This window comes from Phaseolus vulgaris, chromosome 9, assembly GCF_000499845.2.
Source record: "Phaseolus vulgaris cultivar G19833 chromosome 9, P. vulgaris v2.0, whole genome shotgun sequence".
NCBI lineage: Eukaryota > Viridiplantae > Streptophyta > Magnoliopsida > Fabales > Fabaceae > Phaseolus > Phaseolus vulgaris.
In genome coordinates, this window is record NC_023751.2 from 37360690 (window position 1) to 37388459 (window position 27770).

General features: G+C 31.9%; 3 protein-coding genes across 4 annotated transcripts; 1 reads left to right on the plus strand and 2 right to left on the minus strand.

Annotated features, from left to right (window-relative positions):
- Positions 1-1357: 1357 nt before the first annotated feature.
- On the plus strand, positions 1358-1855 carry LOC137822467 (extensin-like). The gene has a single exon (XM_068627353.1). It carries the CDS (start codon positions 1358-1360, stop codon positions 1853-1855), a length of 498 nt encoding a protein of 165 aa, XP_068483454.1.
- Positions 1856-5384: 3529 nt separating this feature from the next.
- LOC137822874 (importin subunit alpha-2) lies at positions 5385-10630 on the minus strand. Of its 2 annotated transcripts, none has more exons than XM_068627888.1 (11): positions 10132-10630; positions 9853-9949; positions 9656-9747; positions 9419-9550; positions 9141-9326; positions 8894-9057; positions 8725-8803; positions 7950-8078; positions 6732-6859; positions 6249-6632; positions 5385-6142 (listed from the first exon to the last, which is right to left on the minus strand). In XM_068627888.1, exons 1-10 carry the CDS (start codon positions 10342-10344, stop codon positions 6263-6265), a joined length of 1590 nt encoding a protein of 529 aa, XP_068483989.1. In that variant the 5' UTR covers positions 10345-10630; the 3' UTR covers positions 5385-6142; positions 6249-6262. The 2 variants fall into 2 exon arrangements, with proteins under 2 accessions (XP_068483989.1, XP_068483990.1); XM_068627889.1 differs by having other exon boundaries at positions 6253-6632; positions 10132-10503.
- Positions 10631-21250: 10620 nt separating this feature from the next.
- Positions 21251-23833, minus strand: LOC137822644 (uncharacterized). Its single transcript, XM_068627586.1, has 3 exons — positions 23479-23833; positions 22965-23215; positions 21251-21761 (listed from the first exon to the last, which is right to left on the minus strand). Exons 1-3 carry the CDS (start codon positions 23623-23625, stop codon positions 21371-21373), a joined length of 789 nt encoding a protein of 262 aa, XP_068483687.1. The 5' UTR covers positions 23626-23833; the 3' UTR covers positions 21251-21370.
- Between the last annotated feature and the right edge of the window lie 3937 nt (positions 23834-27770).

A 27770-nucleotide genomic window follows, 5' to 3' on the forward strand; every position in this document is an offset into this window, starting at 1 on the left:
GTGTCGTACGAGTGTCGGTGTTCGATACATGTATTTGACATGGATCTGACAGGGACATACCATTTAAGAAGCGTGTATGAGTCTCATAATTTGATGTAGCTTTATTAACAACAAATAAACAATGACATAACACTACAAGAAAACCATCAAATAGAAACCAATATTTAGATACCAAAATAATTAGTTCCAGTAATAACTAAATTAGAGACTATTTTATAAACTAAAAAAAAAAAATTGGTTTCTAAATTAGTTTTTATTATTGTGAAAAAGTTTCTAAATTGGTATCTAATTAGCTACCAAGGTTTTAACTACCAATCATTTATATTCTAAATTTGGTAGCAAAAACCTTAGTTGCTAATTAGATATCAATTTAGAAACCATTTAACAATAATAGAAAATAATTTAGAAACCAAAAATTTATTTAGTCTCTAAAATGGTCTCTAATTTAATCACTATAAAAACTAATTATTTTTTGTCTCTAAAATTAGTTTCTATTTCATGATTTTCTTGTAGGATAAACACTGATACAATGCAGATTCAAATACTAATATATGTATAATTTCTAAAATATAAAACACAAAAACACGGATCCATATATTATAAATTATATAGATTGACAATAAATATTTATGCACACAAGTTTTATACGTGTCATATAAATATCGTAGAAATATCGATATTTGATATGATCTGAACACGCCATTAATACACCATTTAAAAAGCATGTAAGAGTCTCATAATTTGGTGTAGCCTCGTGAACAAGAGTGCAATAAAGAAGATATAGGGCACAAAGGGACAGAAGAAGAAGCAATTTGTATAGCACAGATCTAAAGAATGAGATGAATCCAAGGCACCCCTCAATCTCTTCTTGCGTTTCCTTTACGTCTCCTCGTTAGGACCATCCCACACTTTCTTACTATTTATCTCCAACTATTACATCCACTTCCTACATTTTAACCTAACCTAACCTAAACCTAAACCTAAATACACCACTCATTATGGTAATGTGAAACAAAGAACTAATGTATATATATATTTTCGACAGTTAAATTAACCTCGTTTCTTGTTTCTTAACCATGTTCAAACTTCAAACATGGCTGCTTTCTGTTAAAGTAAAAACGTGTCGGTGTCCACCATTTTTTATTATTATTCCCTTTTCACTTTCTTTTTTTATTCTGTTATTTTATTCACAATACAAATAAACAGAAAGGCTCAGCAGAAGATGAAAAGAAGAGGACAGTGTTCCAATCACACCTCAAATAGCAACACAACACCCTTTCCTTCACTTTTCTTTCTTTCTTTCTTTCCACTCTCTCATCTTCTTTTCTAAGCAAAAAACAACCTCATTCCTCACAACATGGGAACCAGAGTGTTGTGCTCTTGTTTCATCATGTTTCTTCTGTCTCTCACGGCTCTTTCAACAACAATGGCTGCAGAACGCAGCCTTCAAACCTCCTCCAAGGATGATGACATCAAATGCACCCCCTGTGGCCAGGTTTCCTCACCGCCGCCACCCTCTCCGCCGCCGCCAGCCCCCACCACCACCTACTGCCCTCCCCCGCCGTCCCCTCCTTCAAGCCCTGGTGGCGGTGGCACTTACTATTACTCCTCTCCGCCGCCACCCTCTCAATACATCTACTCCTCTCCGCCGCCGCCGTCATCATCCGGCGGCGTGTATTACCCGCCGCCAAACAAGTACTACCCCACGCCGCCACCGCCGAACCCAATTGTCCCTTATTTTCCGTTTTACTACCACACCCCTCCGCCGCCGTCCACGGCGGCTCCTCCGCCGGTGAAAAGCTCGGTGGTCTGGGCAACCTCGTTGTTAGCTTTTGCTGTTCCGTTGCTTCGGTAGAAAGAAAAAAAAAGGAGAAAAAAGGAAAATTGTGGGATTAAATGCTGAAATCAGCAGATCTTGGGAAAGTGAAGTGGTGACTGCACTGCAAAGACTGTGATCTTATTTCCCATTTTGCCCCTGGAGTAGCATCAACTTGTTTCATTTTCTATGTAATGTAGCTTCTTCAGCAATTTTATTTGTAACTGTATTTAGCCTTTTCATTTTGATTACCATGAGAAAATTATAAATTGAAGAAGGTTTTAATAATTTCCATTTTTTTATTTTTTTATTAATAATAAATAAATAAAATAAAATAAAATTTTTAAAGGGTGTTACAAAGACTTTGATGTCTCAATTCTTATATATAAATTTGACATTAGGAGTGTCCATTTATTTAATTTGTGATGGTTATTTTTGGTTAATATATTATTATAGTGATGGTTACTTTTTGGTTAGTATATCATTATCTTTTTCAAATGGTTTTTATCACAACTTTTAGTGGATTTTTTTGTTTTTAATTAACTAACTAATTAATAATATTTTTTTCAGACAGTTCATAATCGTTAATCTCATCTAATAGTTAGCATAAAAGTTTACACTAATTAGAGGTTACAGTCAAAGATATAATTTTATGAATAAATGTTATAAAAGTAAATAATTTTAGTATGCAATAACTAGAAGTTACAATTAATGTATTTTTTTAAAAATTATGGGAATATTTGATTGAATAAGAATAATTAAAAGGTGTAAGTAGTATAAAAAGAATTGATGAGAAAATATATTATTGATAAGGTTATGATGGTGAGTTTGGTAAGTGATAAGGGATCATGTGCAAACGAAAGGAAAAATAACATTAAACTAATGAAGAGAACACATCATCATCAACGTTGTACTGCATTATGCATTATGCATTATTAGTGTCTTTGTTTTCTACTGTTTCACACTCTTTTTCCTAACTCAAATCACGTAGTTATGTTGTAACTTGAAACTTCTTCTTTTATATGAATTTAGTTCATGATTCATTGTTTAATCTCTTATTAGTTTTTGGTCACGTGTATTTGTGCGGATTTGAAGAGAAAATTGGATTATGAGAATTACATTTTATATTTCTTTTCTCTTATCTCTGTTTTTTCTTTCAATCTTTTATATGGAATTGCAAATCCAATTTATATATGATTGATGTAGAAATGAGAGAATTTTCATATAAACATCCTAAAATCAGACCTAACTATTGTATACTCGAAGAATTCTTCTATATCTATTATAACTTGCAATTGAAATAAAAGTAATAATATATATAATATAAATTATTGAACAATTTATTGGGTGATACACCTCCCAAATTCAATACCGTTAAACTAATTTTATATATAAACTTACAACTTGTAATATAAATTAGAGTCAAATACCATAATTTTGAATAACATAACTAAATAATAACGCATATTAATTTTATGGTCAAATATCTAACCTAACCTAACCAAATAATATAATGAAATTTAGCTTATAACTAAACTTTGAGTATTTCATATATATATATATATAAACTTAAATGATTATTTTCTTGCAATTTCATATAATTTCTAACATACATTCCTAAAATTTTATTTAAAATATATTATTCCTAATAATGTTCTAAAGAATAATTAATAATTTGTGATTAAATTTGAATGTACATTATATATTTTGAAATTTGTATGTTTAAGAGTATAACTAGAGTTGTAAGGTACGTAGATAGATACGGACACAGATACGAAGATACGTATAATCTCTAAAATGTAGGTCATTGATATATGAATATATATATATATATATATATATATATATATATATATATAAATTCACAGTAAAAATTTATGTGTACAATTCAATTTTTTTAGCAGAAAGATGTTTTTCATACTTATTCAAAATGATTTAATTCTTATTTTTATAATCATATTAAAATTTTATACAATAAATTTAAGTTTTAAAATAATTAATGTTAATTTTTCAAATTGTATTAAAATTATTAAAAATTTAATAAATATTTTTTAAATTGGACACTTATTCTACTGATATTAATGCTCAATACGTGTTTCTAATACGTTATTTAAGAAGAGTGTTATGTAAGTGATATATTTAAGAGTATATATAGAGATGTGGAGGTGGGTGAAGGGAGGAAGTAGGTAGAAGGTAATTATGATGAAGAATAGTGAAGTGGGCCTCCTTCTCTTTCATACTTTCCATTCTTCACATTCACCTCCAAATCCTACCCATCTCTCTCTCTCTTCCTTATTTGTCTTTCCAGTGCCAACCCATAGCAAACTTCCATTTACTATTTCATATCATTACACTTTTCATTTCCCCATTTTAATTTCTCTCATTTTTTATAAATAATTTTTTTTATGATTTTCTTACAATATTTTAAATAATAAATGGAGTCCTTGAACTCATTTTGTGGTTGTAAATTATATGGTACGACACTTCTATAAGGATTCTATAATTATTTTTAAATAATAATATTCTAAAATAAAAATATCCATAAATAAGTATTTACTTGTAAAATTTAATGGGATGCTACAAATAGTACGCTCACAAATATATAAATATAATTAATTGATTAAAACTTTCAAATATATTAAATTTTTTACTTTCACAATTCTTATTTATAAGAAAAAAACATAATTTTGTCTTAAATATTTTTACTTTATTTAATTAAAATACTCTAACTTTAATTAGCATCTAACATTTAGTTGTATCATTAAGAAAAATATGAGAACAAATAATTATGGTAAATAATAATATAAAAATAAGATAAATTACTCATTAAACAAATATATTCTCACCATTTGGACGATAATATTCTGAGCATTATTTGAATTATGTGGACGACCTTCGTCCACATGAGAAAAAGTATATAGAGTGTAATTCATCCACATGAAAAAGTATGTAGGGTGTAATACTGATCTGAATTAATGAATGTATTCAACTGCATATGTTGAAGAATGTAAAAATGTAAAATCAGTGTCACATCTAACAAAGTAAAACCATTGGTTATGAATAAAAACATCTCCTTCATAATATGTGAACACATCACGAACAGAATTTATCTAAAAAGATGTATATAGAGTTCAACTAGAACAATGATGATTATTATAAAAACTTCATAGCACCACAATATTGATATTTACATGCACACAACACCAACCATACATATATGACATCCACTGAACACTTTAGAGATGATACGAATGAAAGAAACCACTTTTAGAAGTTAGCTATTTTAGTATCTTCAATATTAGATAGTACTATTCGACTTCCACTTTCTTCAGCATCTCACCCCTTTCAGAATGAGTCTAATTATGAACAATTAACATGAGAAACTAAAGAAGTTAAGCGTTAGATCCTTCTGGTCTGGTCGTGCAATTATGAAAGTTTAGTATTTGCCATTCTGGAACCCTCGACAACCGAATAAACCTTAAATTGAACACTTACTGAATATCCGTATCTTTCTTTAAAACTCAAATCAGAAGAGCACAAAGAAGAGCTGTCAAGAAATCGCACGGACTTTAAGCAAAAAGACATACTTCACAAAAATAACAAATCGTTATAACATACTTTTTGACAAATTGACTACACTTGTTGATACACATTCTTCCCATTGGGGGCATACACATTGCAGCTTTCCTAATGAGAGTTCTAGTGCTTCAGGCAGCAATCTCGATTTAGGCTTCGCTTCTTATTGACACTATGCATTCCTGATGTGAATTGTGCGAGAGAAAAGGCTTCAGAATAGCCCAAAGGAGAAATGCAGGCACAAAAATATGCTAATTCTTTCATTTGAATACAACCACGGTTTCTGAATACTGTGTATCCACTCAAATCAAATACTGACTCTGTATGAATAAATTACCAATACAACTACACGACTCAATAAAAAATAGGACTCAAAAGCCGCATTCGAGAAAACCCATCCACTGCCATATAATACGGTCCCTGCTACTGCAACATAGAACCTTCCAATAGTTATGCCCACAGCACATATATATATGTATATTTATAATTTTAACACAACATAAACTGCTAACAAGGTCATTATGCTGCTGTTGAACCCACCACCACCCTTATTTGGACATGGTAGTTAAACCGACCCTTCCCAGCACCCCATTAACCACGGACACAAGACCAGACTTAAACCAGACACCATGAAGTGCATGGACCGAACTGACCAAACTCACCCCCTGCCCCCCAACCCAACTCAACCCCACCCCAGACTCGACTCCAACAGTTACCCTAGCATCAACCCTGCTCCATCCAACCAGGTTCCTACAATTATTCAAACCAATTTGGTTTAGAGAACTGTGGAATTTATATTAAAAAATGATAGGAAATTTTCGATAGAAAAAAGAATACTGAGACAAAGCATATTTACCCACACAACAGTCTTCAACTAAAGTTGAATCCACCAGATGGGACTGGAAGCTCGTTTCCAAAGTTAAAACCAGGTTGAGCACCATCGCCTGTAGGTAGTGTGTCATCATCGTCTTCCAACCAGTATGTTTCAAGAATTTTAACAGCCTTTTCATATATTTCATTGTTGTCATGACTCTGCAAGTTTTCGATTTTCTCCAATCCTTCTGCATCATCTATCATCTGAGCATACAAGTTAACATCTCCAGTGTTACCCAAGCTCTTCTCAGCTTCCCCAACCTTCAGAATGTTCTCAAGACCTTCTAAACAGACAGTGACAATTCTTGGGTCGGGACAAACAAGCAGATCACAGAGAGGTTTAATGCAACCCTGGCTCACCAAATACCTTACAACCACATATGATTAGTCAATACATAATTTCAAATAATTACCAACTTATCATTATGAAGTGGAATTAAAAAAATAAAAAATATGAAAGTTATACTTAATCTGCTCATGGGTACCACCAGATGTAGCATTTGAGATTGCCCAAGCCGCTTCCTTTTTAATGTCAAACTCAGCATTTTGAAGAAGATTGACAAGTGGGGCAATCAGACCAGCTTCAATAACAGCCTACATCACATATAAAGTGTATAAAGTCCAAAGTACCTATTGTATAAACCCTAAAAATTGTATTCTTAATCCTTCACAAATGCCAATAGAACATCTCAAGGTCCCAAACAGAGTATAATGCCTTATAATATAAAATACCAATGCTCACAAGTGATACGTGTTTTCCTTCGTACTACAATTTTATAATGTAGAATAGAAAACCTTAACAAAAGAGCAGTCGAGCACATAAACATGCTATTTTGTAATGCTTAGGTTATGCATCGGAGATTTATATACTTTGACTAGTCAAATATTAATTTGTTTCCATTGCTTGTTGTTCAATGACAATGTATTTTATTATTTCAGTTGAATTGACAATGTATTTTGAAGAACCTTGAGACTCCATTATTTCATGAAGATCACAGCTGAATCTCACAAATCCGCACACTCTATCAGTACAAAGGCTTTTATTCTATCAATGATCACGCATTTCATCTTTGTAACCAACTTTTTTATCCTTTTACTAGTGTAACGATACAACCTTTTTTATCAGGCCCATTTTATCTTATCCCATTATGTTTCCTCAGATAGTTTTACCGCATTTCCTCACACTCACCTTTCATCAATAAATAGACCACTCTTTCATTTATTTTCAGAGATGCTGCAGCACTTGGAAGAGAAGGACGAAAGAAGGGGATAATATTATAATTATAAACATATTTAATTCTTAAAATATGGATAGATTTTATTAAATGGGTCATGGATGGATTAAAAATTTTAAATTAATTATTAGTGGATCAAAATAAATTAACGAACTATTTTATCCAATGGAATTTATCCTATCCACATATTTGACATCCCTAATTGCACCACGAATCAATGTTCAAGATCATCTAGCTTCTCTATATTACGTATTACAAAGCCACAGCATCTATAGCACTCAATAATGGTTGAAGAGACTTGAAACTTTAGGAGGTACAATATTTCCATTGAAATATCCAATTTAATATGCATGGAGATAACAAACATCAAGCTAAAGAAAAGGATAAACAATAAAAAAAATATCAATAGCCTATTTGATTAAGAAAAGGATTTGGATATACTGGCTTACCTGTATCTGTTCTCTGTTTCCAGCTGTAATGTTCGATATGGTCCAGCAAGCTTCTTTCTTGATGCTTTTCTTATGATTATGTGTCAACAGGCTCAACAGACATGGGAGAGCACCATGATTGATGATAGTCTGATGAAAATAGTTACACCAAAATCAGGAAACCCTCAGCAATATGCATTGGGGAAGCAAAACCTATATTCATGGTGAGCAGTGGTCGTGTCACAGTGGCAAGTCAAAGTGCTAAAAGTCAAAAGAGACGTGCAAAATTGAATTCTTCAGTGGATAGTGAATAATGTATACAGTTAATATCATTATATGAATTTTTCACTCTTCCCAACCTCTCACTCTATTCTCCGCAAACCCTCAAAGCATTGTATTCAATACCAAACTAGAACGACCAACTGTAACACTCCACTCAAGTCAGCCAAAACAAATTCACCAACAAAGTTATGAAGTTAAGACTAACATTTTGTCTAGTGTACACTTCTATTACACTCATATTATAGCAGCAGCATATTATCTTCTTAAACTAGAAAACTCAACCAATCAAGAATTTTGGGTGAAGTTATTTTAATATTTAAATTTAAATTTTCACGATTTCTGGAGCACATGAAACATGCTAAATTAACCTATCAACAATTTCGGGTCAAGTTACTTGAATATTTAAATTTTTCAAGATTAGTTATGCAACAGCAACTTCTATTACTTCACAAACCTTGAATAAGAATAAATTTCGGTACCAATTAATTATTCAGGACTGTTTACAAGTCATTACCTGAGTCTGCAAATCATCTCCGGTTACAATATTTCCGACTGTGCGGAGTGCCGGAATCAGCACTGAAGGGGATGGGTGCCTTTAAAACAAACAGACAAGTTTAGTGTCAAGACAATTAATTGAAACAATAAAGCAATTGTTGACCAGGTATACTGGATTTAGTACTCACAGAAGGAGCTGCACCAGTCTGCCACATACACCAGCCTCAATAACAGCTTGGATTTTGTCATTTGTTCCATCAGAAAGATATGATAGCGCCCAGCATGCATCTGTTAAGACCTCTTCATCATTGGAAAATACCAATCGCTCAAGAGCTGGAAGTGCTGCCCTGACCTGTCCACAAAAAATTCTCATAGTTATAGGCCAGCACAGGTTCTCTTACAGGTTTGACTTCAATTAAACGAAAAGACAATTACCTGCTCAAATGGAGGCTGTGGTTTGCCCCTGCAGAAGTTTGACAGGGTCCATGTTGCATTTCTTAACATTGAAAGTTTTGCATGCTCGTTCAACTGGGCCAACAGTGGGATTAACGCCCCATGGCCAAGAACAAGATCACGACACCTGGGGGAGTCACCAGCAACATTTCCTAACGCCCACACAGCCTGGAATTTCAGAGTTCTATTATTCCAGCAAGCTAGATCAAAAATTCCAAGAAAGGAGAAGCCAGCACTACCACATTCTTGTATCAACATACCTGCTCCCGAACATCATCACTGGGCGAACTAAGCAGCTTGACAAATATCGGAACTGCCCCATGATCAATCACCACCTTGGTATTCTCAGAAGTTCCAGATGCTATGTTCGTGAGAGCCCATGCAGCCTCAAACTAACCAAACAAACGAATTTCACAAGCAACCAATCAAGAAATCAAATTCCATCCAAACTACACTACGCCACACGAAAACTTCAAATGCAGGGAATAAAACAAAACCTGAAGTTGAGGGAAATCCTCTCTAACAAGAAACTCCACAAATCGAGGCACAACTCCAGCTTGAATAACTTCCTCAATAGGAGGACTGCGCTCTACACAATAGAATAAACCACACAGAACAAAACAAAGTTAACACACAGAACCAGAGCACCACAACAATTCAACAATAACATCAAACAAAATCAATCCACAATTACCAATCGAAAGCAGCTTCCGAAACTGCGTGGTCGCTTCCAACTGCTGGCTGTTATCATCCGACCACACTCCAGCAACCATCGCAGGAAGGCTTTCTAACTGCGGCCAACAAATAGACAAAAGCAACCATCATAACTTATTCCCTAACTAACCAACTAATCTCCAATCGCACTCAAACAAATCAAATCACAACCACGTGATTTAAAGCACGTGAATCTGAAATTTCCCAGATCACAGTGGAATTCTAATTTCCTGCTATGCGATGCCGATAACAGCAATACCTTCTTCTCGACAATGGAGGTTTGAAGAGGAGTGGGGAACTGTTGCTGAGTTTGAAGGCCTTCACGGCGCTTCTTCTGGAGGCTCTCTTCTCGCTTACTCTTCCGGATCTCCACCATGTTATCCTCCCTCCTCCTCCGACCCTCGTCAGCGTCCACCGCCACCTTGTAACGGTTGCGACGAACCTCGGTTCTAGCATTTGGCCTCAACGACATCTTCACTGCAACAACAACAATCCTAACCCTAAGAACAATCAAAGATCAAAGGAATCGGAATTGAAAATGAAGGAGAAACCCTAGGTTTTCGATTGAGAATTAGAGGGACATGGTTTCTACAATATTCTCATGAAATTTAAATAGCGGTGGGGTGTGTATGGAGTGGGGTCTGGGGTCGCGTTGCGTGTAGTGGTGGTTGTGGTTCTGGATTCGGGTACGGTCTTTCGGGTCGGATCCAGGCCCGTTTCTCCTCAATAATAATCAAAGGTCTTTCGATTTTTTTAATGGATCGTACCATTATCATTCGAACCGGTTATGGGTTATGGTTCCGTGATGGGCCCTCACTTCAATCATATCGATACTTCCATGAAATTGGATGGGTACTCCAAGAATATTCAATTTCCACCATATATTTTTTATTTTTCATATTTTATTTAAATTATATTTTTTATTTTAATCAGTAAAATCACATGTATTATGCATAATAATAAAATATAAAAAATATCAATTATTAAAATTAAAATTACTAGATTTATAAAAAAATGTTTTTATAATATTAATTATGAAATAAATAATTTTAGTAATTTTATTATTGTGGATAATTAATTAAAATTTAAGAGACAGTAAGAAAAGGTAAACTAATAAAATTTTATATAAAAAGGAGAATCTCCTAATTAATATTATAAATAAGTATAATTAACAAAAATAAATATTATAAAAATACAGAATAAATACTGTTTTTATTAATTTTATAATATTATAATTATGTGATATTTAAAGATAATTATTATTAGAAATAATAAGATTAGTAAAATGTATTATATTAATAAAGATAAAATAATAAAAAATTATAGTTATAGGTAATTAAACAATTAAATATTGCTTGAAGATTGAATTTTGGTGTTGAGTACCTTTATTTAATGGTTGACTCAGCAGAATACATGAGGTGGTTGACTCAGCAGAATACATGAGGTGGTTGACTCAATCTATTTTCTTAATAAAAAAAACTATTAGAAGTAATTATTTTGTGCAAATAACAGAAGTTATTGATAGAGACTTATAAGTATTTTATTAAGTAAGGACTTCGTTAATAATTATTTTATAATATTTCAAAGTATTCTAATTTTATTTTACTATTTTTCAGATACTTGTTGTCGTGGTTATTTTAAAATGTTTATTATTTTCTTTTCACGGCAATAATATCATTTAACTATTTTTTATTAAATTTTAAATAGCATTTTATTATAAATATGATTTTAAAATAATTGTCTTATCATGTTTTTTTCTAAACCTACGATAAGTTTATTTTATTGTATTTTTTTATATATAATGTTGTTTTCGGTGCTCTCATTGTAAGATGATTGGGCACGAGCTTGCTCAGTGCCGGGTGATCCATGACCAGGGTCGTGTTCCTGGGCCTCTACATAAACCTTCTCAGAAGACACCTTCTGATGAACAGGAACAAGGGAGGACCACGATTCCAACCCAACGTAAAGAATATCGGAAAAAAAAATCTGCAGACGAAGCTCTTAGAAGGTCCCATGGATAATTTGAGAGTTGATGCTACTAGTGGGGTTAATGTAGGGTCACCCCTGGGGCACCTTGCTGATAAAACAGATGGAGGAGAGGATGATTTTGCAGATATGCCTCCTCTTGAGGATGCTTCAGATCATGATAGATCCTCACCCAAGCAGGGGTTGTCCTCTCCCACTTTGGATTCACTTGTTGTTATTCAAGCTAAGGACTCAGAGTCACACTCAACGATTCTTATTGATGATCATCATGTGGAGGCCTCTGCTCCTGTGATTGTACCATCTCCATTGCGTACTACCTCTCCTCGGAGGGCTAAATCACATGCAGATACTAATCCTAATGTGGAGGTCTCTGCTATTGTGACTGTACCATCTCAGTCGCCTCATACCTCCCCTCGGAAGGCTAAATATATTGGGGATGTTAAAGCAATATCGTTGGTCCTTCAAAATCACTTTTCCTCTCTTGATGGTTTGGAAACTACAGATGTGGGAGGTAATTCTCATATTGGAGCGTCAACTATTCCGCCTACCATTGCTGGAATTAATTCTGATCATATTGAAAATCAGGTTGTTTCAAAATTTTGGGTTGACTCTACTGAGATGGAGGAGGATGATAGTGATAATGGGGAAGAAACAGTTCGCACTAAAAGAAAACCAGGGAGACCACCTAAGGGGACTGGTAAATCCAGGAAAACTGCTAAGGCAGTTCTCTCTACAACGTCGCAATGAAGGTCTCTTCTTTTTTTTGGAATGTCAGAGGATTGGGAAACCACAAAACTGTGGAGATGTTGCTTAGTTTACTTAACCTACATAAACCTCTCCTGGTTTTTCTTGTTGAACCCATGATGCCGTACACTACTGCTTTTGACGTCCTTTTCAAATCTATCAATATGCATTTGGTGGCTACGTCTCCTATTGTTAATAAAGTTGCTAAGCTTTGGTGTTTGTCGGTTCCTAATCTTGTCCAAAATTTCTTGGTTAATGATCAATTTATCTCTGTAACTTGTCTTTGGCAGGATAAAAGTTTTAGCTTTGCAGGTGTTTATGGTGCTAACACATACTTGTCTAGACGATTTTTGTGGAGGGATCTTAGTTTCTTCACAGGGCCTTGGTGTATTCTGGGAGATTTTAATGCTGTGCTCTCGGCGGATGACTGTAAAGGGGGAGTGGCTCCTAATCAGGTTTCTTGTAATGAATTCCTGGATTGGATTAATACTAATGATCTTTCTTGTATGCCTTTTACTGGATCTTGTTATACTTGGTGTAACGGAAGGAGAGGGTTGCATAGAATTCACAGAAGACTGGATAGGGCTTTATGTAATGGAGTGTGTCTGGATGAATGGGATTCTTGTACTTATCAAGTTCTTGTTAAAAATTGTTCTGATCATTCCCCTATTCTTGCTAGTCTTGCTAGTAATTCTTTGTGGAAGGTTAGCAATTTTCATTTCTTTTCTATGTGGCTTCAGGACACTTCGTGTATGAAGCTTATTCATGATTCTTGGGCTAATAAGGTTGTTGGTTGTCCTATGTTTATCTTGCAACATAAGTTAAAAAGGTTGAAACTTGAGCTCCGGGACTGGAATAAAAATTCTTTTGGTAATGTTCACAATGCAGTTCTTCTTAAGCAGGGTATCCTCCTTGGTATTCAAAAAAACTTAGAGACTGCTAGTTTGTCTGATAGTGATGGGCTTCTTTGTCAAGAAAAGATTGCTAAGGAGGAGCTTGATCATGCTCTTCACTGTCAATATTTGTTTTGGAAAGAAAGGACTAAGATGTTATGGTTCAAGGATGGAGATCGAAATACAACTTTTTTCCATGCTGTGGTCAAAAGGAGAAATAATTCTAGTGGGATTCATCGTCTACGGATTGATAATGAGGTTACGGAGGATCTTAAAATCATTGAGGATCATATTTTGGACTTTTATAAAAATCTTTATGCTGAGTCTATTTCTAATGTTCTGAATGCTGATAATATGGAAGATTTTATTGGTACTTATATTCCTCCGATGGTTTCCTCTGAGGAAAATATGATGTTGATTAAATGTCCTGATTTTTCTGAAATCAAGAATGCGGTTTTTCATCTTAACGGTAATAGTGCTCCTGGTCCTGATGGTTTTGGTGGTGTTTTCTATCATTCTTGCTGGGAAATTATTGGGACAGATGTTTGTAATGCTGTTCAGCAATTTTTTAAACAAAATTGGGTTCTCCCTGGAATGAACAGTAATGTGGTATCTCTTATTCCTAAGATTCAGGGTGTTGATTCCATTAAAGATTACAGGCCAATTGCTGTTGCTAATTTCAAATTTAAAATTATTTCCAAGATACTGGCGGATAGGCTTGCTCTTGTGGCTGCTAGAATCATTTCTCCTAATCAATATGGGTTTGTGCAGGGTAGACAGATTCAGGATTGCATTGGTATTGCTTCTGAGGCTATTAATATGCTTTCTAAAAAGGTTAGAGGAGGTAATGTGGCTTACAAAGTTGATATTCATAAAGCTTTTGACACTCTGAGTTGGAAGTTCTTATTATTAGTTTTGAAACGCTTTGGTTTTCACCCCTCGTTTGTCAGTTGGATTAGTACAATTCTCCGTTCAGCTATGCTTTCTATCAGAATAAGTGGTAGTTTGGTGGGTTTTTTTCCCTGCAGTCGAGGTGTAAGACAAGGTGATCCATTGTCTCCTTTACTTTTTTGTCTTGCAGAGGAAGTTCTTAGTAGAGGTATTTCTAAACTTGTGAATGATAAGAAGATTTTAAATATGGCTAGTCCGAAAGGTTATCTCACTCCCTCTCATATTTTGTATGCTGATGACATTTTTATTTTTTGTAGGGGGGATATTAAGTCTCTTCGAAATTTGAGTACTTTTCTTAAAACATATGGTGATTTTTCTGGTCAATATATTAATAACTCTAAAAGTAGTTTCTTCACCATGGATAATTCTCCAAGATTTGTGATTTCTTCAACCTTTGGCTGATAAAGTCAAATTGAAGCTAGCATCTTGGAAAGGTAAATCTCTTAGCATGATGGGTCGGATCCAGCTGGTCAATACAGTGATTACTGGATTTCTAGCTTATAGTTTTAATATGTATAAATGGCCAGTTTCTCTTATTAAGCAAGTTGAGCAATGGTGCCGGAATTTTATTTGGACTGGTGATATTATGAAAAAAGGTATCGCTACTGTTAATTGGGCGAAAATTTGTTCACCTCTTGAGGATGGAGGCTTGAATATTATTAATCTTCATCATGAAAATAATTCATATCTTCTTAAGCTTGCTTGGAACTTCGCTTATAGCAACAAACCTTGGTCTTTACTCTTGAAAGCCAGAGTTCTTAAATCAAAATACGAGTTTAGAATGGTTTATAGATCCTCCTCTCTTTGGCTTGGAATTAAACAATTTTATTCTATCATACTTGATTATACTTCTTGGACTGTTGGTACAGGTTCTTTTATTAATTTCTGGAATGATAAATGGTGTTCTACTACTTCTTTAACAAATATTGCAGGGTTATCTGATGGGGCTAACATTCCGGATACAGTCTCTCAATTTTGGTCAGGTTATGATTGGAATATTCCTTTATCTTTACAGCAGATGCCGCATTTTTTTAATCATATCATGGTTAGAGAGGAACAAGATATTCCTAATTGGATTCTAGATGAGTCTGGTCGTTTCACTCTTAAATCGGCTAGGACTTTTTTCTTGGAACCAGGAGTTCCAGGTGGTTGGGGTAAGTTCATTTGGTCTTCATATATTCCACCTTCCAAAACTTTAGTACTCTGGAAAATTTTTCATGGGAGACTTCCTACAGATCTGCATATTCAGAATAAGGGTTTGCATATATGTTCTATGTGTACGCTTTGTGAAAAGCATGAAGAATCTATTCAACATCTATTTTTTGAATGTTCTAATGCATTACATATTTGGAGTTGGGTTCGACAGATTTTTCTTACTTCACATTTCTCTAATAAGGATGATCTTCTTTCTTTTATTAAGAGTGATGGTAGTCCTTTGGTTAAATTGATTAAACTTGCTGTGACAACCTTTTCTATATGGATGATATGGCGTATGAGGAATTATGCTAGATTTCAGGATAAGATTGAGGTTTCTAAGGCTATTTCGGTAATTAAAGATTTAACTCGTCTAGTGGGAAATTCGTCTAAAGCTTCAATGAAGAATGATATGTTGGATTTCAACGTGATTAAGTTTTTTGGTATTAAGACTCGTAGTGGGAAAGTTCTTCATCCTCTTCCAGTTAGATGGGAATTTCCTTCACCAGGCTGGGTTAAAATTAACACTGATGGGGCTGCTAGGGGGTATCCTGGTCTTGCTACTTGTGGAGGTATTTTTCGTGGGAGTATGGGAGAATTTATTGGTGCTTTTTCAGGGTTTCTTTAAGTTCAAACTGCTTTGGTTGCTGAGTTTTATGGAGTTATACATGCTATGGAGGAAGCTCAAAAGATGGGACTTACTAATGTTTGGCTTGAATGTGATTTTGTCTTGGTTTGTGCTGCATTTACTGCTAGGACTACTGTTCCGTGGATGCTTCGTAATCGATGGAATACTTGTCTTAATTTCTGTAGGACAATCAGGTTTAGGGTTACTCATATTTTTCGTGAGGGAAATGCATGTGCTGATAAGTTGGCTAATTTAGGGTTCATTCATAGACAATCATTTCATTGGTATAATAGACTTCCATCTAGTCTGTTCTTAGAATTCTTTATGAATAGGTATAGTCTACCTATGTATCGTTTTTGTTAACATGTGGGTTTTGGTCTAGTCCCCCCATATTTTTGTATTTTCTTTCTTTTTCCTTTTTTTAATAATACTTTTTTCATGTGATGGCAGATGATTGTTGTTACTTGAGATGTCAGCCTAGCTGAGATGTCAAGTTGCATAGTGATGCCTAACATGAAAATTTTCATTAAAAAAAAAGGTAACATTTAGAAGACAAATTAATTTTAGTGATACAATTCTCAAGAGACTTTTCTTTTGTGGGAAGATGACATGCAATTGAGAGTTTTCAACAATAAGAATAAAAAAATGTTTATATTCTTTATTAAAACAGACATTCTGTTATTTTAATTAATTTTATATTATTTAATTATGTTTTTACTAGGGAGATGAGACCTAAAGAACTATTGAAATCTTCTTTTCCTTCCTTTGGTTGGTCAGGTTGCTGGGTGATGAACTAGGGTTCTTCTCGTCCTCTTGCTTCTCTTTCGGCACTCGGTCTCGGGTGAACACCAGATGGGATACATGCGAACGCACTCCGACGCTCAAGTCAGTAAAGCAGGTGATCAGTACTCTGGTAGGTGAATAGTAATAAATGACGTACCTTTCTCCTTGGGATGTGTGTTATTTATATTATTTTAATGGACTTCCTTATTGGGTCTGATTAGTAGAGTGGACCATCGCTTAGGGTTGTATTACCTAATCCTTAATGACGGATTAACTTCACTGACCTTGGTTTGAGCGTTAACGGTAGTATGAGTCGGCCGGGCAGGCCGGCAATGATGATTTCACTCGTCTTGGTCAAACTTATACGGTTTCGGTCAAGTCTCTTAGGTCTTGGTCGCCTCGGCCAAGACTCTCAGGGCTCGGCCAGGACTATCAGGGCTCAGCCAGGTTCCCTTGGTCTCGGTCAGGTAAACCAGGTCTCAGGCAGCCAAGTGGATCTCGGTCAGGGAGTCCAAATGTCGATCTCACCCATACTTGTACAAATTACAAATTTATTTTTTATTATAATTTCCTTTTATTAAAAATGTCATATTAATAATTATATATAACTATTTTGATTATCAAAGTATAAGTTTTTCACCAAACAAAACATTCAGTGATTGACTCACAAATAATAAGAAAGTTTTAGTATCATCAAGTTAGCATAAAGACAAAGGAACAAACACGAAAAAGAAAAGAAATTAACAAATAAGGAAAAAAAAGATGTGCATTAAACTTGCTCACATAAAAAAATCATATATTCTATTATGTTTGAAAATATAATAAATTACATTGAAGATATAATTGATTATGTTATAAATAGTGTATTAATATTTTGTACATCTATGTTATTATAATTGATATAGTTGATTATGTTGTACTTTTTTACTAATAAGTATTTATATACTTGATAATGGTCTTAATATTTTAGTTATATGCTTGATTTGAGAAGAATAAATGAATTTATAATAATTTAGGTTTTTAATGATACGTTTAGTTTGTGATTTAAGTTTTCTAGAAATAAGTTAAGACTTTTCTATTTTTTTCTAAATTTTTTAAACATTTCATTAAATAGTACAATAATCAAAGTAAAAGAAATTACTTCAATTTGGCTATTTTGGAAATGATGATGATGTCTTGAAGAGATAAAACTTTAGGATAGACAATCTGTGGATTTAGTTTGTGTTGTTGAAATTAGATATTGAGTTATTTTATGGTAATTTTGAGTAATGTGAATTTTGGTGATGAAATTGATTTGTATACATGTATGTGACTTGTGATTATATTGTGATCATGAAAGTATTAGTGCTTGATGAGATGTATTAGTTTGAAATTGAGTTATTTTATGTAATTTTGATGTTGTTTTAATTTGTGGGATAGGTGAAGTTGATATTAAATGCTATATTGTTTAATAGGTTGAGCATTTTAAATTCAATTGAATTAAAACAAGTATATATGAGTAATATTTTTAGAACTTATTTTAGATTGAAGAGTTGTTATTTTGCTTTAATTGAAATAACAAATTTTAGTTTGTGAATTTTGTTTTGTATGCTTAAGGTGATCATATGTTGTTCAAGAAATGTGATTAAATGAGGATGATTGAAATTTGATTTATGGATGATGGCTTGAGAGAGAACTCAATTTTCTCTCTCAGTGAGTTTTGGTTGATCAAGTGACATATGACCGTTTTCAAACAAGAGATAAATTGGGAATTTAATTGTTCAACCCTTTTGATAACACTCTAATAACAAGTTTTGGGTACTCAATTGATAATTGAACATTTGAGAGAGAAAAAGAAGTTGAGTCAATTCTTTCTCCTGAAGGAACATCGCTCAAGTGAGAATACCTCGTTTAAGTAACCACATGTGTCGATAAAACTTATTATTTTATTTGTTTAAATGAGATTTGATAAATATATGTATTATAAATTTTGATGTTCATAATGTTTCATATGAGGTGTTGTGTTTATTGAAGTTTTATATGATACTTAATGTTTATATTATATAAAATGAATTATTTGAAAATGAGAATGAGTTTTTAGGAATCACTGATCAATGATTTAGTCATTATGGATGACAAATAAATTTGTACCTACGATATTGTTCGAACTTGTCTCGATATTAATGACAAATGTATATATATTGATTGAGCATGAATATGGGTGTAATACCCAATTTTTAAAATTGGGTATAAGGATAGAGATGAATATATACATATCCACTCACCCCGTTTAAAATACCAAAACATCCTTAGTTTATTTGTACTTTATTTTAAAATTTATATAATTATAATTTCTTTAATTTTTATTGGACATTAAAGAGAAGAAAATTTGTGTCCTTTTAACATTATAGTATCGAGAATATCATGTTTCCTTTATTTTGATATTGTTGTGCACAAAATCATTTAATAAATATTTAGACATGTAAGAATGCAAATACGAGTATACCTATTACTTGATAGGGGTAAGGCTAAACTTAAATTTTTACTTTGGATGATAACATGTATAATCAAATTCGCACCCACTCCACTTCGTTGTCATTCCTATTAGTGATAAATCAGAGAGAGTGATTCATGAGAAATCATAAAATCATAAATAATTGATTGAGTGTTAAGATGATCGATAATATAAAATCACATATTATATTTTTTATCAACAAATATTAAACAAAATAAAATGAGACACTTTAGGGTGTCCAAACACTTATACAAAAAAAACTCAGACCAAACTTCTTATCACTCAATCAACTGGAAATCTAACATGCTCTACAAAACATAAATCAGAGTAATATAGACATGACAAAACTGATATAGGCATGATCACATTAAAATACAAATACATCATCCCTCTAAAGAAGACACGTTCTCACAAAATAAGATAAAATAAATCACATATTGATAAAATTATATGTTTAACAATATAATGTAATTCTTGATTTTAGTTTAAATATAATGATATTTCATGTTTAATGATAACTCCTAATCACATAGTAGATGAAAGTATTATGTGGTAACAAGTTGATAGAGATTGTTTCCAAAAAGTCTTAAATAGAGATTGTTTTCAAGAAATCTTAAGTCTTAAGTCTCCTTCAATTTTCAGAACTACCATATTGATAATCTGAATTCTCACTAAATATCATACATGTCTTGTTGTTTAGCATTAGTAATGAATACAATCTCCATGATCTAATTATTTATACAGTTTGTGTTAAATAATAATTGAATGCGTTTTCAACATTGATAAGTAATGATAATGAATATTTTGAATTAGTCATTTGTATGATGATTGAATTAATTCAATTACTTTATTGTATATTTTGTGCGTTATATTATTATGTTCATGTATTTACATGAAAACATATTATACTAGAAATATAATGACATTAAGAGATATATAAATATTTAAGAACATGTTTGTAAATTAGGTATCTTTTATATTTTTGAAATCTTACAAATGATTTAAATTGAGAAAAAGAAAAAATATTTAAGTCTAATTTAATTTTATAAAATTAATTTATAAATAAAGTTTACAGTCAATTATTTTTTTATTTCTAATTATTATGAAAACTTCAGAAAAACAATTAAAGTATTTATTTTAGTAACTAACTAATTCCAAATACTTCTAGGAAGTGTTTGTATGGTTTAGAATTTAGGATTATTCATGATAATTGAACACTATAAGCAACTTATGGAATATAAATCAATTTTAGAATATAAAAAATAATTAGTTGTTATATTAACTAAGTTAGAAATCATTTCATAGACTTAAAAATTTATTGGTTTTTAAATTAATTTTTATTATTGATAAATAGTTTCTAAATTGGTATCTAATTAGCTATCAAGATTTTTGCTACCAAATTTAGGATGTAAATAATTGGTAGTTAAACTTTGGTAGCTAATTAAATACTACTTTAAAAACAATTTATCAATGATAGAAACTAATTTATAAATCATAATTATTTTTAGTCTATAAAGTTTAATCAATATAACAATTAATTATTTTTATTTCTAAATTTAATTTCTATTTAATGATTTTTTTTTCAGTGAGACCTACAATAGTAGAATATAAAATTTAGTTGAAGTCCTTAAGTGATCTTTGTATTTTTATACTTCTTTTAATAAAAATTAAAATTTAACTTTAATAATTAAGTAAAGTAATGAGATAATAGTAAGTTTTGTTGTTGAATTACTCTGCAACTTAGACAGAAGTTATAGGTGGCCCTAGTGAATCATATTGAGAAGTTATTTACAGAAAGAAATGAATTTGAAGCCTTTTTGTGGATTCATGCAAACTCGAAAGATTTAACAAATGGAGTTGGAAACACAGATAAGAGAAGCTCATTCTGGTTCTCTCTGCTTGTGGGGTTCTCCCTTGAAACGGTTGACATATAGTGTGGTTGGGGTGATCTTGGTGGAGAAGCATACAAGGCAGAGGCTTCTAGAACCTCTCTTCGAACACTTGCTACTTCCTCTACCATTTTCTGTGCACGTAGTGCTGTTAGGTATAAACCAGCAGCCAAGAAAACTGTGGTTAAAGCCAACACCCCTGCAGCAGAGAACAACCCTTCTCTGATGTTGTAGCAACCTGTTCTTGGCTTCCACCAATTCTTCAGATGGCCTGACTCTACACCCAGTGCTGCCAACAACAAAATCTCTGCAACTCCAAAACAAATCCTACAATGTTGTTGGAAAAATCAGAACTAATTCTCACTCCTTGATATAGATACAAAATGAACACTTGTAGAAACAATAAACAGAGAAAATAAAGTAAAACAGAATAATAAAAGTAAAATTTTTAACTTGGAAAAACCTCCTCAACTTCAGAAATTAAAACCGACCGACCTAGTCCAGAAAATGTCACCCAATAAGGATGAAATACAATATTTGTTTCTGTCTGTGTAAGGATAACACTCAGTCTCACCCAACAAGGATGAAATACAATGTCTCTCCAGCCTCTTAGTATGATTTTTAATCTCATACTATAGGGAATATTTATTCTCTTATTTACTTTCTATGTTGCTCATCTCACTTGCCTGTACTTTTTTTTCCTCACAAATTCTCGTTATATAGAGAATGAGAAGAAGGTTTCCTCATAAAAAGGTAGTAGATAATTAAAACTTATCACATTTTCAAGAAACTTTTGGAATAATCATCACTCAATATATTTAATGAATCCGTTATTAAGATTCATTGGTTATGATTCCATTAAAACAAGGAGGAATTCCAATTCACATGTTTTTACTTCTGGTTTATTTGATTGCTAAAAGATGAATATTTTTTTTATCAGTAGATAGTATAAAATGTGGATAGATGTTAAACTGTTAAACATATGGTTACTAAACTTAGACATGTAGTTATCCATTACTGTTAAACAAAGGTGTTATAATCAGAGCTGTTGCTTTGTTGGTGGGAGCACCTATATTATTACATCACATGATTAACATATGCAGGAATTAATATTGAATTAGGATTTTGATTAATTTAAATTAAGAATAGTTAGGTGGAAAGATAATGCTCCTTTCCTAATAATACAAGGCTGAAGTTGGTCTGCTAAAAGATAATAACATATGAAAATAAGATTTCAAATAATTGATCCATGATGGGACCATGCAATAGCCTATGTTTATGTTTGTTCTTCTCTTTGGTGTCATCAAACCTCTCTCATTCCCTCCTTTTCTTTCCACTGTCTTCACCAGAGTTTTGATTTCTACTCCATTTCAATTCATTTCTATCTAATTTCAAAGCAATTTGGTCCACTAGTAAAATCTTTGAATTGGAAATTAGATAAGGTTTGTGAAATTTTATGGCAAACTAGAACAAAGAGCTATGTTTTCTGTGATATTCAAGAACATAAGAACAAAAGGGTGTTCCTCTTACCAAGTTGTAACGAAGAAAAACGCTGCTTGCCATGTTAGGGACTTGGCAGAGGGAGAATGAGGGTCCCAGGTAAGCAAAGAAGGTGATGATTTGCTCACTGCTATCAACATGTAAGTGTGTTGCATGACCATGGCAAATGCAAGTCCAACAAAAGCAGAAGCAGCACATAGTAATGGTACTTTCCCACTACCACTGTAAGCACATTCTGATTTGGCTCTATTTTCTTTTCCACCTGTGTTCATCCATGTCACCTACCAAATCATATCATATCATTCACCAGATTATGCATTAAACTTCATGAGAGGTTCATTCCCTTAGGGGACAATCTGGCAAAATTGAAATTTTGTCCGATGTATGATGGCAACAGGTTGGTTTTGGCCATTTTGTGCCTAAGCGTTTGGATACTTTTGAAGTTTCAGTATAAGGGTTGAGACACAAGTGTCTAATTTTATTTTATTTATTCTTTACTGATAAAAAAAAGAATTGTAATTTTGCAAACATATCAAACATGTACCTCAGAACGTGTGGCTTCTGCTATGAGACATAGGATGAAGCAGAAGAGGCCTATTAGTATTGTGAGAACCATAAGGAAGGCACCAGTTTTGCTGCTCAAATCTGTCTTGCTTCTGCTTGGTTGAAGGTCAGCATGTGTGATTGCCATTTTTTGGGAGCTCAAGAAAAATGATGCAATTCAACAGAAGGGGAGAAGATGAAGTTTTTATGTTTTGAAGTTTTGAAGGAAAGAATTGGGAAAAGGGAAGAAAGAGTTTCAGAATTGCTTGGAGGAAAGGTTGCTTAAAGGCCAAAGATTCCCACTGTGTGTGGGATTTAATACCAAACAGTCCCACAAAGGCAATTGTAAATTAGCACCATATGTTTGTGTTTGAAGTGTACTCATTGATGAAGACAAAGTTAGTGCTAATGAGTCATGACACATAAAAAATGTGTACATTATGGCCATTTCACTCCAAAAAAAGTGCAGAGTACCTTTCAGTTAATTCAGTTTTTTTATTTCCTCAAATACTAGAAAGTAAATGTTATATAGTTCTTGCATAACATATATAGAGACGTGGGGCATTGAACTTGGATTCACCTTTAAACCTTTGGCAAAGAAAGACCTCTTTAATATTTGCTTTAGAAAAATATTGAATACAACCTTCATTTAGTGTTATATGATTATTACATCCATTTGTGATGATAATATATATTATAAATAAAGAATTGAGATAAAATAAAGGAGAAAAAAAAGAAGACAAAGAATATTAGAAGCAAGGCAAATGGTTTCGAACCTATTTTAATTATTATTTGTTGGGTTTATCGTGTCACTTGAGCCTTTATTGGACCACCCATAATATATTATCCCACACATTAACTATTTTCAGCGTGAGAGGGGTGTATTGGAAATCCTACATCGATTAGAGATTAGAGCATTTTATAGTGTATAAGTGAGTGCAAACCTTATCTTATAAACTAATTTTATGAAGTTGCAGGTTTAGGCCACTTCTCAATAATATATTTTTTTTTGTTACCAAGGAAAAGATAAAGTTGACCTTATGAAGTGTAAAATGCTTGATGAACAAGTGAGAAAGCCACAGAAAAAGGAAAGGAATCACAAAGTGTTAATTTAATTAGAAAGGAATGAATTCTCTGCTTCTGACTTGGGGTAAAGCATTAAAGATGAAGAGTTGTTATTTCTTCACCAGAACTTGATATTCTTGGTTGAAACCTAAGTGCTGAGCATAACAACAAACCTCCAAAAAGTGCTATTCTGAGGTGGAAAATGTAGTTGATGCTGAGAGGGACAAAAATAGCCACCAAAAGAAACCAAATAGGTCAATTTGACAAATGGAACTCTGATGTCGGTGGTAACAGTCTTCCTCATGTTGGTTTGGTTTTCAAAGAGAAAAAACAGAATTTTTATGTTTGGTAAAAAAAAATCATTAAATAAAAATCAATTTTAAAAATTAAAAATAATTAGTTGTTATGTTCACAAATTATATACTATTTTAGAAACTAAAAATATTATTAGTTTTTAAATTAGTTTTTATTATAAATAAATAATTTTTAAATTATTATCTAATTAGTTACCAAAGTTTTAACAATCGCTGGTAGAAAAATATTTGTAGCTAATTACATACAAATTTAGAAACTATTTATCAATAATAAAAACTGATTAGAAATCAATAATTTTTTTAATTTCTAAAATAGTATTTAATTTAATCAACTTAACTACTAATTATTATTTATTTTTAAAATTATTTTTATTTAATGGTTCTTATTTTCACAATAATTAATTAAAAAATGCATTTCATAGTTATCCCAACATAATTGTAGTGCCCATTTCCTAGCCTTATCTTTAATGCCAAAATGCAATCTGTGTCACAGACACTTTGTCTAAAAAGTGTTCTATATTTTTAAAGATTCAAAGAGATCCATCCTTTTATGCACTGATTAATTGTCATAAAAAATTAATATTATTTATTCAATTGTATAAGAAAATTAAGAACTGAAATAATCAAAACATACGAATTCAAAAGTTAGTGGAAGAAAAATACTTAACACTAATACCTAATCGAGTAATTGTTTTGAACTTTTTCAGTGTGTAGTTTTGTGATGATTAATAGTGTACTTCAAAATGAATCAGGGTCGTGATTTTTCACTGCGAATAAAAGAAGTTACAAGTTTTAGCTTTTTCAGTTCTCAGTAATTTGTTGCCGCAAAACATGTTTTCAAACTTTTTTTTTTATAGCCAATAAAAAAAAAATGGAATCAAACTATCTTACCATAAAGAGTAAAACACCTTACCATACTTCTACCACGAAATGCCTACCTGATTATTTAAGGAACAACCAAACTAACCACAGAAAAACATTAAATTACCATCTTTGTACAATTCACTGGATTCAAAACCCAATTAAAATATTCGAAGGAAGCATAACGATACTTAATGATAACTTTTCATGAAGTATTAAGAATTTTAATTATTCAGCAACACGATATGCATTACGATTACCAATATTATTCTCTTTACTTAAAAATATTGGTTGAAAAAACTTAAAGTTACATTTCTTCTTTAATTACAATTTTCAAACAACAATAATTACATAAATATATATACTTTTAATTATAAATATTATTTTTTATTTGAAACTAATTTTATAAATATATAAATAAACATATATATATATATCTAAATATTTATCTTTATTTTAATTAAAAAATTTCTCAATTCCATGACATAAAGTATTTTGGTTAATTAATAAAAAACACATTTTTTTTAACATTTTAATCATATCAATAATATCATTTATAATATTTCTACTCAAATTTACTCACTTTCTCCAAATTCAAACAAGATAACTTTTTACTCTTTTTCCTTTTCTTATCCAAACAAAGCCTTAATATAATGTATATTTTCGTTCAACTCTCATAATAATAATAATTGTTTTTATAAGACAAGTTTTAATTAGAATAAATATTTATTAAAATTAAATAATATTTTTATTTAAATATATACATCTGAATATATATTTCAAATTATTATACTTAAAAATTAAAATTAATTTTATTTATGTTACTTTGATTTTAAAAAACATTTAATTTTTTAATTAATTTGTTTTTATTTATTAAATTGGATCAAAATAGTCTGTTGGTCTAATATAGAGTCATGGCAAACTAAATTTATTGGTTTATTTAGATTTTGGGTCACCGATCAAAAAATTTCACTTAGTTCAATCGGACTATGTTGAGTTATCTATTTCTTTTCCAACCATAGTAGATGTATATACACTTTTTTTGAATCATATTATAGGTTTATTTCTAGTTGAAAATATTTGATGTAAAACAACTCTAACACTTTTTTTTTTCTGTTTCACATAGTATAGCAAATAAAATAAATCTAGAAAAAACATCTCAAACATCCTAAATTTGTGGCAAAAAAGTTGGAGGGTATCTAAAGTATCTTTCTATAAAGGGTTGAAGAGTGAAAAAAAATAGATGTGTTGAAATGGAAAAAAACTATGCACTTCTAAGGATCATGTTAGGTCTTTCAATGAAGCTCTCTCACCTAAATAGAGATGAAATATGTACTTACAAATTAGGTCTTTGTGAGAGGTGTTAGAAATCTAAGTATGGTAGTAGGAAAATCTAATTATAGGAAAAAGTAAGACAAAATCTTCTATATGGTAGAGATATCTCTCCAAGGTTTATGGTGAGAACAATCAATCAAAAGTGATTTAATAGCATGTTTAATAAGGAGTTAGGAAATTAATGGTTCACAAATCAAGTGTTTAGAAGGGCAAATGATTAGATGATGAATGATTAGCACAAAGATATGACAAATTATATTTTATTTTAAAACAACATGTGGTGGTGAATCACATAGGCTATTGGATGAATAAATCATGAAAATGGAAGTTCTCATGATGAATGAAACAATTTGTTTGGTAAAACACTTTTACAAAATCTTCTCCAATATTGAGAAATGGTAAATATATAAAAGCATGCACAAGATAAGTGGATATGAAGAGAATAATGAATAGGGTCGTGAGATGATAATTTGGAAGATAAGATTAATTTATAGGGTATAAATGAGACAATATTTATCTTACAAGTCAATTTTATGAGAATGTGTTAAACTTAAACTCACTTCTTAATATACTACTAGAGCATATCTCAACAAGTTTTGTTGGATCTATTATATCACTTGTTATTCAACCAACCTACAAATATATACAATGAAAGACTCTAATCTCTAGTCGATGTGGGATCTCCAACACACCCCAACGGATAACACGATAGGCCCAA